Raw genomic sequence first — 13,383 nt, 5'->3', positions numbered from 1 at the left:
ACCCTCAAATTAACAATTAAGTATCTCAAGGAAATAAGTATTTTAAGGCTTTCCATGAAATTTAACCAAAGTAATTAATAACAATTCTTAACAACTCTGAACTATCCTTATCTACATATTAAATAATTACTATCTTTCATATCAAAATTATTCTTAATCAATATTCTTATGACCCAAAAAAATATATATGTATATAACAAATCCTCATTGTGCAATGCTACAGGCTAGGAAACCATTTACATGAATCCACAGTATCTTTAATGTAGCAACCTAACCAAATCAACCGTCCACAATGTTTTATAGTATTAGCTAACCTAACCTAATTGACCATTAGTATCCTTTTATCAACACCGCCATATTTATTTACAATGAACAAAAAAAAAAAAATACCCCGAAGATGCACGAACAGGCGTTTGGCTCTCTCGTCTGTGAAAAGAAGGCTTCCCTCCACACCGCACTGGCTGCACGAGGCTAGAAACTGCTTTCGACGCATCCCAGCGTACGTTTCGCAACCGTCGGTACATTCGTAACGGAAAAAATACTAGAGATAGCAGCACCATCGCTCAAAAAACATAACGACTTTTATAATTTTTAAAGTACTTTAAATGTCGCGATTATTTCTTGTTGTGATCGTTAAAGTGTACAGGATAGTTTCGCCACCATGAATTTTCATTTGGCACACTAAACACAGTTGGTATGTTCCCCGATGATCACAAAAATACCATACACAAGTTATTGGCGCTAGATGCAGGTCCGCCATGTGGATGAAATCAAAGAAAAGGTTAGCTCTGCGTATGTGATAATTTTGGGCAACAGATCGGGAACGAATAAGACACCAAAATCTGTTGTCTACAAATAAGGAACTTTCCATGTCCTATACCGTTAGGGTACAGGTGTAGCATATTCAACACCTAAACCTTTATTTTTATGTCTTGGAATACTCTCCTTAGCATCAAAGGCCAGCTGGTTACTTCAAATCCTAGTCGATGCTATATTTTAAGGGCCCAGCCTTCCTGAACACACACCTTTTAATACCTTTTAATGTTATGGTTGCCACTCAAAAATTCATAGCTGTCCTATGCACGCCAGTCAACATCATTGCACTCTGAGGCGACACCATGCTAGAAGCACCAACGAGCGATGATCTTATCATCCCACCTCACTGACACAGATATACGGTCCTGATTAGACGGGATCCTAACACTTGCAGGATGATTCTTGTGCGTGACACAAGCACAGTGTGTTAATGTGACTGAAAAAAAAATCAATTTAAAGGTACCTTATCCATGAATCAAGGGTGGGTCCAGAATGATGGTCAGAGGAGGGCCAAATTAAATTTTCTTATACAATTTTAGTTCAATAAGAATTGAAATATTTAGTGCATTTACTTTTTGGTTCAAATAGGTCCAATCATCTACAGCACTGCAGTAAGATAATACTTGAATAAGTTTGGAAAACTATAATTAGGAATTAGGAGAAAATATAAAAAATTATTCAGGGTTAAGAGGCCATGCTGCTTTGGCCCCCCTTTTGGATCTGCCAGTGCCAAGAATCATACACAGATGCAGCAATGACATATTTAATAACAAATTAAAATTAAAAGTTTAAAAAAGGTAAAGAAAAAAAAGTATGATAGGCAAATTAAACACTGGATGATTTACTAGCCTTGAAAATATTGAGAGCTACACCTGTAAATTTAGCACATAGTTCCCTTGCCTTTTGCATCCCATCAAAAATTTTGTCAACAGATTTCCACCAAGTGGTATCTAAAAGCGGTAAAAAGGTCATGAATGTTCAGAAAATATCTGCTGACAAAACTTGTCATTGAACAATAATTGTGAAAGAGCAATTGTGATAAATAATCAAGACAAACCTAAAAACCAAAATGACATAATTATGAAGTAACTAGCATGGTGTCTGAGACCTAGACTTAAGGCAAAGAGAACTACATAAATCACATGGGTATCGACTCACTGCTCATACATATGTCTACTGAACCACAAGGATATCGACTCACTGCTCATAAATATGACTACGTGAGCCACGTGTGAATCGACTACTGCTCGTAATATGATCATGTCTGGGTGTTTGTATTAAAATCGCGACCCTCTCCACATCAGCAAGAACTGGCGACGCAGACCTAGAGTTTAGATGAGTGACGCACATCTCCACTGGTGATGCTGTGTTGCCTCACCTTACAGATGGGACACAAGGAGAAGGCGAAGGTGATCCTGGGTCCAGCCCAGCGCTTCATCAGCACGCTCTTGCAGCACGTCAGGTGGAACACGTGGCCGCAGTTCAGCTGCAATCACACAGTGCGACCCCAAGCCGGTCAACAGCTACGGACACGATTGTATGGTGAATTGATGTAAGCTTTTGGACATATGCCATTGCTAAGCACATGTATGTATGTAGAAGAAAACTACAAAAAAATGACAAAAAAACAAATAAAGCAAAAAATTGCTGTTGTCAACAGGATATATACACCACACAATATTCCACAACAGTCGCACCTGTGTTTTCGTACCATGTGCGTCTCTACCTGATCATGGAAGCAGATATTAGTTCCCGAAACGTCGCTTGTTTCTGTTTTAGAAAACTGTCGTGTTTGTTTCGTCTTTTCGTTTTGTCGTGTTTTTGTCTCGTTATGACTGTTGTGCTGAATTTTTTTTTGGTACAATATTTTTGTGCTGTCATCATTTGTGGGTTTTTTTTTTCGTTCTCTTCTGTTTTTTTGGAAAACTATTGTATTTGTTTTGTCTTTTCGTTTTGCTGTGTTTTTGTCTCGTTTCAACTGTCATGCTGAATTTTTTGGTTTCGGTATTTTTGTGCTGTCATCATTTGTGGTTTTTTTTTTGTTCTATTAGTCCATTTTTCTTTGTTTTGTTGACCATATTCCTGTTGTGAAGTATTGTGTTGTGTTTATATCCTGACAACAGCAATTTTTGCTTTATTTGTTTTTTTGTCATTTGTGTTTTTTGTAGTTTTCTTCTACAGACATACATGTGCTCAGCAATGGCGTATGTCCAAAAGCTTACATCAAGTCATGCACTCCCATTGCACAAATCTTTCAAAGATAATGTATGGTGAACACCGAAAAGCGTGTCGATGCACCAAAAAACACCCAAATGCAAGTTGATACACCTTTAAATACCAAAATTAAAAATCATGAAATAAGTCAGCATTTTTAATCAGAACTTAGCTCAAATTACAGAAAGTTAATTTTTTAATATATTACATTCAATGAAAGATATTTATTTAGCACGATATTTGTACCAAAATGTATGCACTAAATATGTAGATTGGAAAGATTGCACTTTTTTTGATCTTACAACTGTTATTAGTATGTAATTCATTTTTACATTATGACATTTTTCGAACACATAATTACTTGCGATTTAATTTTATTGTTCCAATTAGTTAGAAATGCTTGAAGAAAATTATTATATTGTTAAAGTGCATCATGCTACAGTTTTTTCCCTTCATGGTAAAAACAAACCCCTTAAAAACCTGTGTTATTTTACATAAGTAGTGAAAAAACACTACAACTAAGTATGACTGACCATAAAAAAATTAGCATTGGTTTAAAAAAATCTATTTCCATGACCAGGGTGTGCACACAAATCTGTAATAAAATTTCCCTGACTTTCCATGACCAAATTTCAAATTTTCCTGACTTTTTTTCTTTTTAATAATTTGGATAACCTTTTTGTGATTTTCTGAGAAAATAACGAAAATACAGCCTCCCTCATTCTCATAGTTGGCATGAAATTATATTTTTTTTAAAAATTAACATTCAAACAGAATCTTGCATTCAGAATTTTATAGTGTGTAATAAAACACTAGCTAAAACAATTATTTCACAGTCTTGGGTAATAGCAGAATGGGGCATAAAATTTTCCCCCAAATTACTAAAATTGGGAATTTTCCATGACTTTCCCAGGATTTCAAGTAAATACCCTGACTCTTCCGTTACTTTTCAGAATGTAGACGTCATGATTATCATCTCAATGATTTGAATATATTAAAAATCCATTTCTATACTACAGCTTATTCAACTAAAGCATACATAATTGTTTATAGAGTTGTCTGTGAAATTCTTTTGCCAAATAATATTAATGCAATGGTCATTAAGGGGGTGCCTCCCATTTCAAGGCAAAATTTTATATTTACTGTAATTACAGATAAACTTGTAGACTTTTTCAATTGTTTAACCTTCACGAAATGAAAAATATATATAGCTCATATTTTTCGCATAATTAGCTGCCAAATTTACATTTTTAACATTTTAGGTTGTACAAATAAGGAGAATTTAATTTATTGCAGAACTGAAACTTTCTAGGCTTAACTGAAATGCCACTGGCTACTTCAATAAATGGTTTGAATTTATTTCAGAAAATATTAATTTATTTTACTTGGCATTTCAAAATTCTCAAATTTGTTACGATTTTGGCAGCCAAGACACATGAAATGAGTTTTTGTGATAGAAATGCAAACCATATCATGAAGTAGCCAGTGGCATTGCAGTTAAACCTAAAAAGTTTCAGTTCTGCAATAAATTAAATTCTCCTTATTTGTACAACCCAAAAACGTTAGAAATGTAACTTTGGCAGCTAATTATGCAAAAAGCATGCGCTGTATGTATTTTTTTTAATTTCGTGAAAGTTAAACAATTAAAAAAGTCTAAAAGTTGATCAGTGATTAATATAAATATAAAATCATGACCTGAAATGGGAGGCACACCCTTAACAAATGGGGAAGCTTTTTTAGGTAAGCCATGCATGAAGCTCCTTCCTCTCGCAGCGCTCGCGACTCACTGCCCTTTCGTCCTCGCTCGGCAACGTTCGGGAGTGGAGCACTGACGTCTCACCGGTGGGAGTGGGCCGACACACGCACACACACTTCAGCGGGCGGTAGTAGAGGGTGATGGTGGAAGGAGGGGGCTCGCAGCGTGTAAGGGGGGAGGTGGTGGCACATCGGGCTCAAAAGGGCGCAGCCCGGGACGACGTCAATCTCAACAATTTGAATTGATTAAATATCCATTTCTACACTATAGCTTATTCGACTAAAGCATACATAATTGCTAGAGACATGCAAAATTCGCGGATTCATTTCGCTATAGGCTAGCATCAAAACAACTATACCTTCGTACCGCTTCTGCGATTGGCCCACATTTTATCCGGGGAACTGTGAGCCAATGGGAAACATTAAACCAGGAAGGTGCCGAATTATGGACAGCTTAGTTGAGACGTCTCACGCGTCAGTAGCCAATGAACAGGTGTTTTTTCCGCGAGTATTTAAAGGACTGTGGAGTCTATCCTAGAGGTCAATGAATCCGCGAATTTTGCAGGTCTCTAATAATTGCTTATAGAATTGTCTGTGAAATTCTCCTGCCCAATGATATACAGTAAATGCAACGGTCACTAACCACGCGGCGACCCACCTGTATGGCCGGGGCGCAGGACAGGGCCTCGGTGAAGCAGATCATGCACATGTCGTCCGCGTCCTGCTTCAGCCCCGGGTCGGCGGAACAGCCGTGCAGACACGGCAGGCACGGGGACTCCCCCTTGATGCCCCCGCACACGTGCCCGCACGGCAGCAGCTTGCTGCAGGCGTGGCGCGCGTGCTCCTGGGGACAGCACGACCGTCCCGGCGTTATGACTGGCCGGAGTTCACTTGGAAACATCTTACACTTGTCGTCCTGCCGATGTTGATGCGTGGCTGGGTGGTGGCTGCTGTGGGCTAGTTCACAGCACGAGACTCCTCTCTCTCGGTGGTCGTGACGTCGCCACGTGGCAGGCAGGAGTGGCCGGACCACACACACGACTAACTCGAAACGTTGTCGGCACGCACACTACTGTCCGGTCCGCACACGAACGCCGATCGCCGAATTCCGCGAGTCGCGCACGACTGCTCGCGCCGAGAGGGGTGAAGGCCGACTGGCGCGTCCTGGCAGGTCCCGTTAAGGCTCGAGTCGATCTCCGCTCTCCATGACAATCGACCTACACCCCGTTCGAGACACTTACCACCGACCACGAATGCCGACCGGTGAGGCACCGAGGTGGCATGACGACCTGTGCGAGCCACGGAAGCACCTGGGACGACATCACACTGATACCAAATAAGACGAAGACCAATACCGGACAGTTTTAAGTGTTTCGGGCGGCAAATCTAGCATTGCCACATGGTTTAAATAGATGGCCAATGATGTGTCCAATATTAACACTGTACATATTTGTGTTCAATAAGCCAACCACAAGACAGAATAAAAAGTTTATTTTCTCTGAGTGAAAATTTTTTTTATCCTTATGTAAATTTATGCCTGTGGCCAACTCCCCTTATGCCGGGGTAGTTGCACACGTCTGCACCCACCACGCCAGTCCCGCGTTCGCGTCACTAACAACATCCTGAGTTTGTACTGGATTTAAGCTTAAAAGACGCGCATAGACTGGCTTAACTAATGGCAAGTGCGCAAAAAGCTGTACTAGCATACTTAACTAAATTTACCGACAATCCAGGAAACTCTACAGTGATAGGCACAATAATGAGTTAAAAAACCAATCATCTTGAAAATTAAATTGTATAGTCATACCAACAAAATGGAATAGGCCTTATAAGGTAAACTCTAGGTGGCATTTTAAATTGCTATAATTGCACTGACAAACTAACGACATTTGGTTACAGACAAAAATTACAGAAAAATAAATTCTAAACCAAAGTCCCTTAAGTCTCTTACAGACGAGGGGGGGGGGGGGATAAAAAATATGACATTCTTCAGGCCTTATATTCCACAACGCTAAATCCAGTCGCAGCACTATGTTTTCAAAAACACATCTTCTTTAAACCAGGCTTCATACCAGCAGGGAAAATATAGTACTAAAATCCAGTCGTGTCACTTTGGTGCTGAAGCATACCTTCGATGCAGTAGACTCTCGTGGTCGGGCATAAACCCCACTCACTATGGCGTTACTAGCAGCGCGATGCTTCTGTGGCTTGTCCACTTGCCCCACACCGTCGCGCGCTCGTGTAACACCGCGTTTTATGCTTTGCGAAACTAGCCATGGCATTACCGTCACTGGAATTGAAGTAGTGATAACAAACAATTACCGTCCAAATTGCCGAGCCGTGCGAAATTCCACTTTTCTTAAAATCCATTTAAACAACATTGAGTGCAGCAAACCTAAGCAATTTTCGATGATTACAGACTATTGCTGTTAACTCTCATTCACGTAACGAACCAAAAGGCAAGTCCCCTATGGCTGGGATCCGAGTTTGCACGGGCTAACACTGCATACTTCACCAGCAGTTCTGCAAAAAAAGCTCCGTCGTGGCCGGCGGTCAAACACACAGTCCCGGCAATCAGCTGGGAACGGAATCACACTCGTCACGTCACCTGACGTCACGCCCCCTCCTCTCCACCACCCCTCACTCCGCTAGATAGTTCTCGTTAATTCTCGTAAGTACCGCTACACAGTAAGAATAATTAACGAAAATAAACAAAGTATAATAAAATATTACAATGAATAAATATTACAATACACCACTAAATAATATAATTACACTCGTAAAAATTCTGATGCCAATAAAAAATATTTTTAAGTTTAGAGTTTGCACACTACCGAACTCTATATGATGGCGGCCAAGTTTATTAAAGAAAAGCTAGAAGCGCTTATAAAAACATATTTAAAAATTAATATACCCATAATACTGAAACAGTGTAATAAAAAAAAATCAACTTGGAATAAACTTTATACAATATAAAAATAATTAAATCCAGGTAGAATGAGGCCGCGCAAGTGGCCTCATGGCAAAACTATGCATCCAGTTCTTCATATTTTATTAATAATCAAAAAATTTTAACCAACTAGTATTTAGTACAAATTTTTATTGTAGTGTTACTATATGCCACAAGATTTTATACTGCACACACACTTGTCTGATGTCTGTGCAAATAGAAGATATACAAATGTCAAAAATTAATAACCTATTAATCTTATCCTATTCAACTTGAAAAACTTACACTTTGAAATAACGAACATTCAATTGTGTTCAAGGTGTAGAGAAGCAGTTGTGTACCACGTCACTGAGACTAAAATTCAATGCTGTTAATTAAAAACGTTCATAATAAACATTAAAATATATATTACTGGGACTGTTTTAAAAGTTAGACTGCGTAACAGTCAGCAAAAAATTAATTTTTTGATAAATTGTAAACAAGTGAACAATAAAGCAGTTAACAATAAATAAAAAAAAATTAATAAAAAAAAAAATTTTGTTGTAATATCTATAACCATTATATAAAAAAAATATTGCCAATTATAAAACTGTGTACATGCATTTTTCGAAAACAGAATTCTTAAACTGCCATAAAAAAGTTTGAAAATATTTTTCAACTGTGGCTATTCAAATTAGTATTAGCAATCAAGAATATTATATATTTGTGTTTTAAATGGAAACGAGGAGTTGGCACAGGCCTAGTCACTAGTGGGACGGGGCACCTGGCACTCCTGGTCGGCGCAGATGTTGCCGATGGCGAGCAGCCCCGAGCTCCCGGTGGCCCCACAGAAGCGGCACACCCCGGGCGACACCCCGGCCGGCTTGCTGCGCGCCCCCTCGCGGAACTCCACCATGGCCTTGAGCGTGCGCGAGTCGGCCAGCGCCATCACCCAGAACAGCTTGGTGCGGCCGCAGCCCTCGTGCAGGTCCACCTTGATGGCCTCCTCCTCTTCCTTGCACACCTGCACACCACCATCACTCGGTTTCAACCTTCCTCCTTACACACCTACACACCACCACCACTTGGCGTCAACCTTCCTCCTTGCACACCTGCACACTGCCACCACTCTGCGTTATCCTTCCTCCTTGCACACCTGCACACCACCGCTCTGCGTTATCCTTCCTCCTTGCACACCTGCACACCACCGCTCTGCGTTATCCTTCCTCCTTGCACACCTTTACACCACCACCACTCCACATCAACCTTCCTCCTTGCACACCTGCACACCACCACCACTCTGCATCAATCTTCCTCCTTGCACACCTGCACACCACCACCACTCTGCATCAACCTTCCTCCTTGCACACCACCACCACTGCATTATCCTTCCTCCTTGCACACCTGCACACCACCACCACTCTGCATCAACCTTCCTCCTTGCACACCTGCACACCACCACCACTCTGCGTTATCCTTCCTCCTTGCACACCTGCACACCACCGCTCTGCGTTATCCTTCCTCCTTGCACACCTTTACACCACCACCACTCCGCATCAACCTTCCTCCTTGCACACCTGCACACCACCACCACTCTGCATCAACCTTCCTCCTTACACACCTGCACACCACCACCACTCTGCATCAACCTTCCTCCTTGCACACCTGCACAGCACCACCACTCTGCATCAACATTCCTCCTTGCACACCTGCACACTACCACCACTCTGCGTTATCCTTCCTCCTTGCACACCTGCACACCACCACCACTCTGCATTATCCTTCCTCCTTGCACACCTGCACACCACCACCACTCTGCATCAACCTTCCTCCTTGCACACCTGCACACCACCACCACTCTGCATCAACCTTCCTCCTTGCACACCTGCACACCACCACCACTCTGCGTTATCCTTCCTCCTTGCACACCTGCACACCACCACCACTCCGCATCAACCTTCCTCCTTGCACACCTGCACACCACTACTATATGTTATCCTTCCTCCATTCACACTTACACACCACCACTCTACATTAACCTTACTTCCTGCACCTTTGCATACCACTGTACTGTTTTATCATTTCTTCTTGCACTTCTGCACACCACCACACTACATTCTCCTTTCATTTTTCACTCCTGCACAACATAACACTTTGTTATCCTTCCTTCTTGCACACCAGCACACCATCACTTTACATTAACAAACTATAACATTACTTCGTCATCGTGGTTATTATAAAGCCTAGCCTCTGTACCTATAGAAAACCATTACTATTTTGGATATTTATAAATTAAGCTCCAATTGACATAAAAAAATACACTAATCAGAAAAAGTTTTTACTGACAAATTTAGTTTACTATAGACCTACTTTACTGTTTCACATAATCTCCATTCAGTTCCAAGCACTTTTCCTAACGCTGCACCAGTTTCTTTAATCCCTTTGAATAGATGTTCACTGCCTGGGAATTAAACCAGTTGACATGCATAATTATTGTACTTTTTGCTATAATTGTTGACCCATGTTTCATTAAATCAATATAAATGTCGCCCTTTTCATCCGGAAAACGGTAGCCATAATTTTTTGACACGATTATGTAGATTGCTTGTATGTTTTCCACAGATATTTACTAAGCGCCTGTACTTAGGCATGTTCGTATTGCGTATTCAAAGTCCATGATGCCTATAGTCTAGGCATCCATTCCATTTACACACACACTGCTACAACAGTACACAACATGTACATAAGTATACACACCCATTTTCTTAAATTCTTCACGTGATAAAAGTCTTATAAATTGATGAACGCCGGCTGCACACACGAAAAAGCATGACTCATTGTCACGTTCCGCCTGAGCCGAGTGCGCAAGAACCGGCCAACCACCGTGCGAGAAAATCTTCTATAATATATAACAGGTTAAGGCAGGATTTTTAACTGATTGTTCGTGATTATATTTGAACAAAATTGTTTGGATTAAATTTGCAAAAAGAAAAAAAACTTTTCAATAATATTTGAAAATTAAAAAAAAGTATGCAATTTTTCATCAATGTTTTCTTATGACGTTATCACGTAAAATTATCGTCCGTAAACCGACTTTACAGACAAACACCCCCCCCCCCCCCCCCCCTTTTACGACATATTTATGTACGGTGAGAGAGATAATATGTGCTGGAAATTAGGCATTTCTGCATGTTTTTTTTTTTTAAATTTTTATTATAATTTTTAATTATTTTTGGAAATTTTTATTTTCTATATCATTTAGGTACAAAAGGGTGATTTACACTTTGTTAGGCTGGTGTACTCTACGTAGTTAAACTTTGTGCCGGTGGACCGAGGCTTGTGTGCAGGGAGTCTGAATTTGTCTTGTTCACCACCTCGTGACCCCTCTGGTAATAACTTGTATTTTTCTCTATAATTTTGCCCCTGCTGTTTCCTTCGCTCTTTTTTATTAAATCTAAGTGATATAATTTTAGGGCACGAGGGGCGTATCGACAGGGAGAGAGATGCCGAGGTTTGGCAAAGGAACGTCCCGGCCGCGGAACCGTGGCGGCGGCAGCGACGAACCTGTCTCTGGTGCAGGCGGGTGCGACGGTGCAGGTGAAGGAAGCGGTCGCAGTCCGCGCAGAGGTTGCCGCACGAGCTGCACTGGATGATGGCCGCCGTCTCGCCGTCGTCGTGGTTGCTGCACGTCGGCTGCGACACACACACACACACCCTCGAGGGCGTTACGCCCCAGTGCTGCGCGCTCGCGTCTCAGTCAAACAATAACACGACATACGTGGGTTCCTATCCAAACAAATAAAACTACTAACTATTAGTAGAGACCTGCAAAAATTCGCGGATTCATTGACCTCTAGGATAGACTCCACAGACCTTTAAATACTCGCGGAAACGACACCTGTTCGTTGGCTACTGACGCGCGAGACGTCTCGACTAGGCTGTCCGAAATTCGGCACTTTCTTGGTTTAGTTTTTCCCATTGGCTCACAGTTCCCCGGATAAAATGTGGGCCAATCGCAGAAGCGGTACAAAGGTATAGCTGTTTTGATGCTAGCCTATTGCGAAATGAATCCGCGAATTTTGCATGTCTCTAACTATTGGTCTTATGATTTTATGTTCTAAAAATGTGTGGACTACAGATGATTTATTATTATAATAACTTATCCTTTATAAAAAATCAATAAGTAAATAGCGGTACCTGAAAAATAAATGTTATTTGTTAAATTGTATATTTTGCATTCTTACACGATTTAACACGTTTATTAATGAATTGAAGGTTTTTTTTTTCAATTGCATAAGTGTAGAAATTAGAGAATAATCTTTCATAGAACAGTATTATTATTTTTTAATTTTTATTGCAATTCAGGTTTTTTTTTGATTTAACAAAAAAAATTTTTTTCCCAGTTTCTGCAGAAATTTACTTGCTGTTTGATGATCAGTATAAATGACCGGTTGCATTCAATGAAAATAGATAATCCACAACTGAATTCAGTAAATGGTGCAACAGAACCTCATTAACTTTCATTTCTAAGTAACAACTGGTTTTGAATGGGAAAAAAAATTAAAGTTATATATTAATAATAAAGGCTAGCACAGTAATAAAATAGAGCTGAATCATGCAAACAAACATTATAAAACATAAATATGCATTTAGTACGAGGTTAACAGGTATAGCATTACGTATTGTTTTAAATTGTGCATACAGTGTTGCCGCTCTGTGTAGCTAGCGCATGTTTGCTGGGAACGTACACAATGAGAAAGTGAGACATCATGCAACAATATGGAGTGGAAGGGCAAAATAAGTTTGAAACATTTTTTTTATTACATCAAGACTGTAGCCAGGAATTAGTGAATTTTATCATTTTATCTTTTTTATGAGTAAGTTTTCTTAATGAATGAATTTCAAAATATTATTGTCACTTTAAATAATTTAATCTAATATTAGACTTAGAAGTCCCAACATTTACACATAAAATTAAGTAATATGTATTAAAAAGAAATATTTATACTTTGTTGCATATTTAATTGTTTATGATACTTTGTTCTTAAATCAACTGTTTTATTATTTTGTTAAAACAAGTTTATACATATGTTATTGAAGGAACACACACGTCAAGTTTGTATGAACGACTTGCCTACAGTAACGTGTGCAAACCGGCATTGAATGTAGACTTCTCGAAAACAAAACTTCCTGTGACTTCTCCGCACGAGACCAGCCAGGCTGTACTGGGGAGGAAATACATTATTTTACCGCGCTAAGCGTTCTTAAAATGATCGCTCTGTAAACTTTGTGTAGCCGAGTTGCTACAATTTTCGTGTTCTGTCTTTCGCTCGCGTATTTCTATTTTGTTTGTGTAATCCTGGACGGGAACGATCCGGACCCCATGGAGTTCACTTTTGGCTACGTTCCCGATTGCAGGGACACATATCCGCGAGCAAGTTGTCTTATAATTTTCGAGGTTCTGTCTTCGCTTGCGTATTTTTTTTTTGTTTATGTATAATCCTGGAAGGGAAGGATCCGGACCCCATTGAGTTCCCTTCTGGCTACGTTCCCGATTGCAGGGGCATATTTCTGTGAGCGAGTCGTCTCATATTGGTAGAGACTGGAAAAATTTGCGGATTCATTTCGCGACAGCTTAAAATTCATGTACATAGTTATACCTCAGTGCT

The 13,383-nt window shown here is 40.1% G+C and overlaps 2 protein-coding genes across 5 annotated transcripts in view; one reads left to right on the top strand and one right to left on the bottom strand.

Annotated features, from left to right (window-relative positions):
- LOC134538850 (putative proline-rich protein 21) overlaps nt 1–11,907 on the top strand; it is a 39,531-nt gene extending 27,624 nt beyond the window's left edge. Inside the window, exons 5-6 of the mRNA XM_063380400.1 lie at nt 8,521–8,679; nt 11,294–11,907. The gene's annotated coding sequence lies outside the window, so the exon portion shown is untranslated. The remainder of the gene's footprint in view (nt 1–8,520; nt 8,680–11,293) is intronic.
- The window catches only part of LOC134538847 (E3 ubiquitin-protein ligase MYCBP2), a 455,666-nt gene that overhangs the window by 7,654 nt on the left and 434,629 nt on the right, over nt 1–13,383 (bottom strand). For all 4 annotated transcript variants that reach the window (XM_063380393.1, XM_063380394.1, XM_063380396.1 and 1 more), the window contains 4 exons: nt 11,279–11,407; nt 8,499–8,738; nt 5,444–5,629; nt 2,195–2,302 (listed from right to left, as the gene is read on the bottom strand). In XM_063380393.1, coding sequence (XP_063236463.1) covers nt 2,195–2,302; nt 5,444–5,629; nt 8,499–8,738; nt 11,279–11,407 — 663 coding nt within the window. The remainder of the gene's footprint in view (nt 1–2,194; nt 2,303–5,443; nt 5,630–8,498; nt 8,739–11,278; nt 11,408–13,383) is intronic.

The sequence above is a fragment of the Bacillus rossius genome, chromosome 14 (assembly GCF_032445375.1).
Source record: "Bacillus rossius redtenbacheri isolate Brsri chromosome 14, Brsri_v3, whole genome shotgun sequence".
In the NCBI taxonomy this organism is placed as follows: domain Eukaryota; kingdom Metazoa; phylum Arthropoda; class Insecta; order Phasmatodea; family Bacillidae; genus Bacillus; species Bacillus rossius.
Note: the sequence above shows the minus strand (reverse complement) of the source record. Positions and strands in the feature narration are given on the sequence as shown.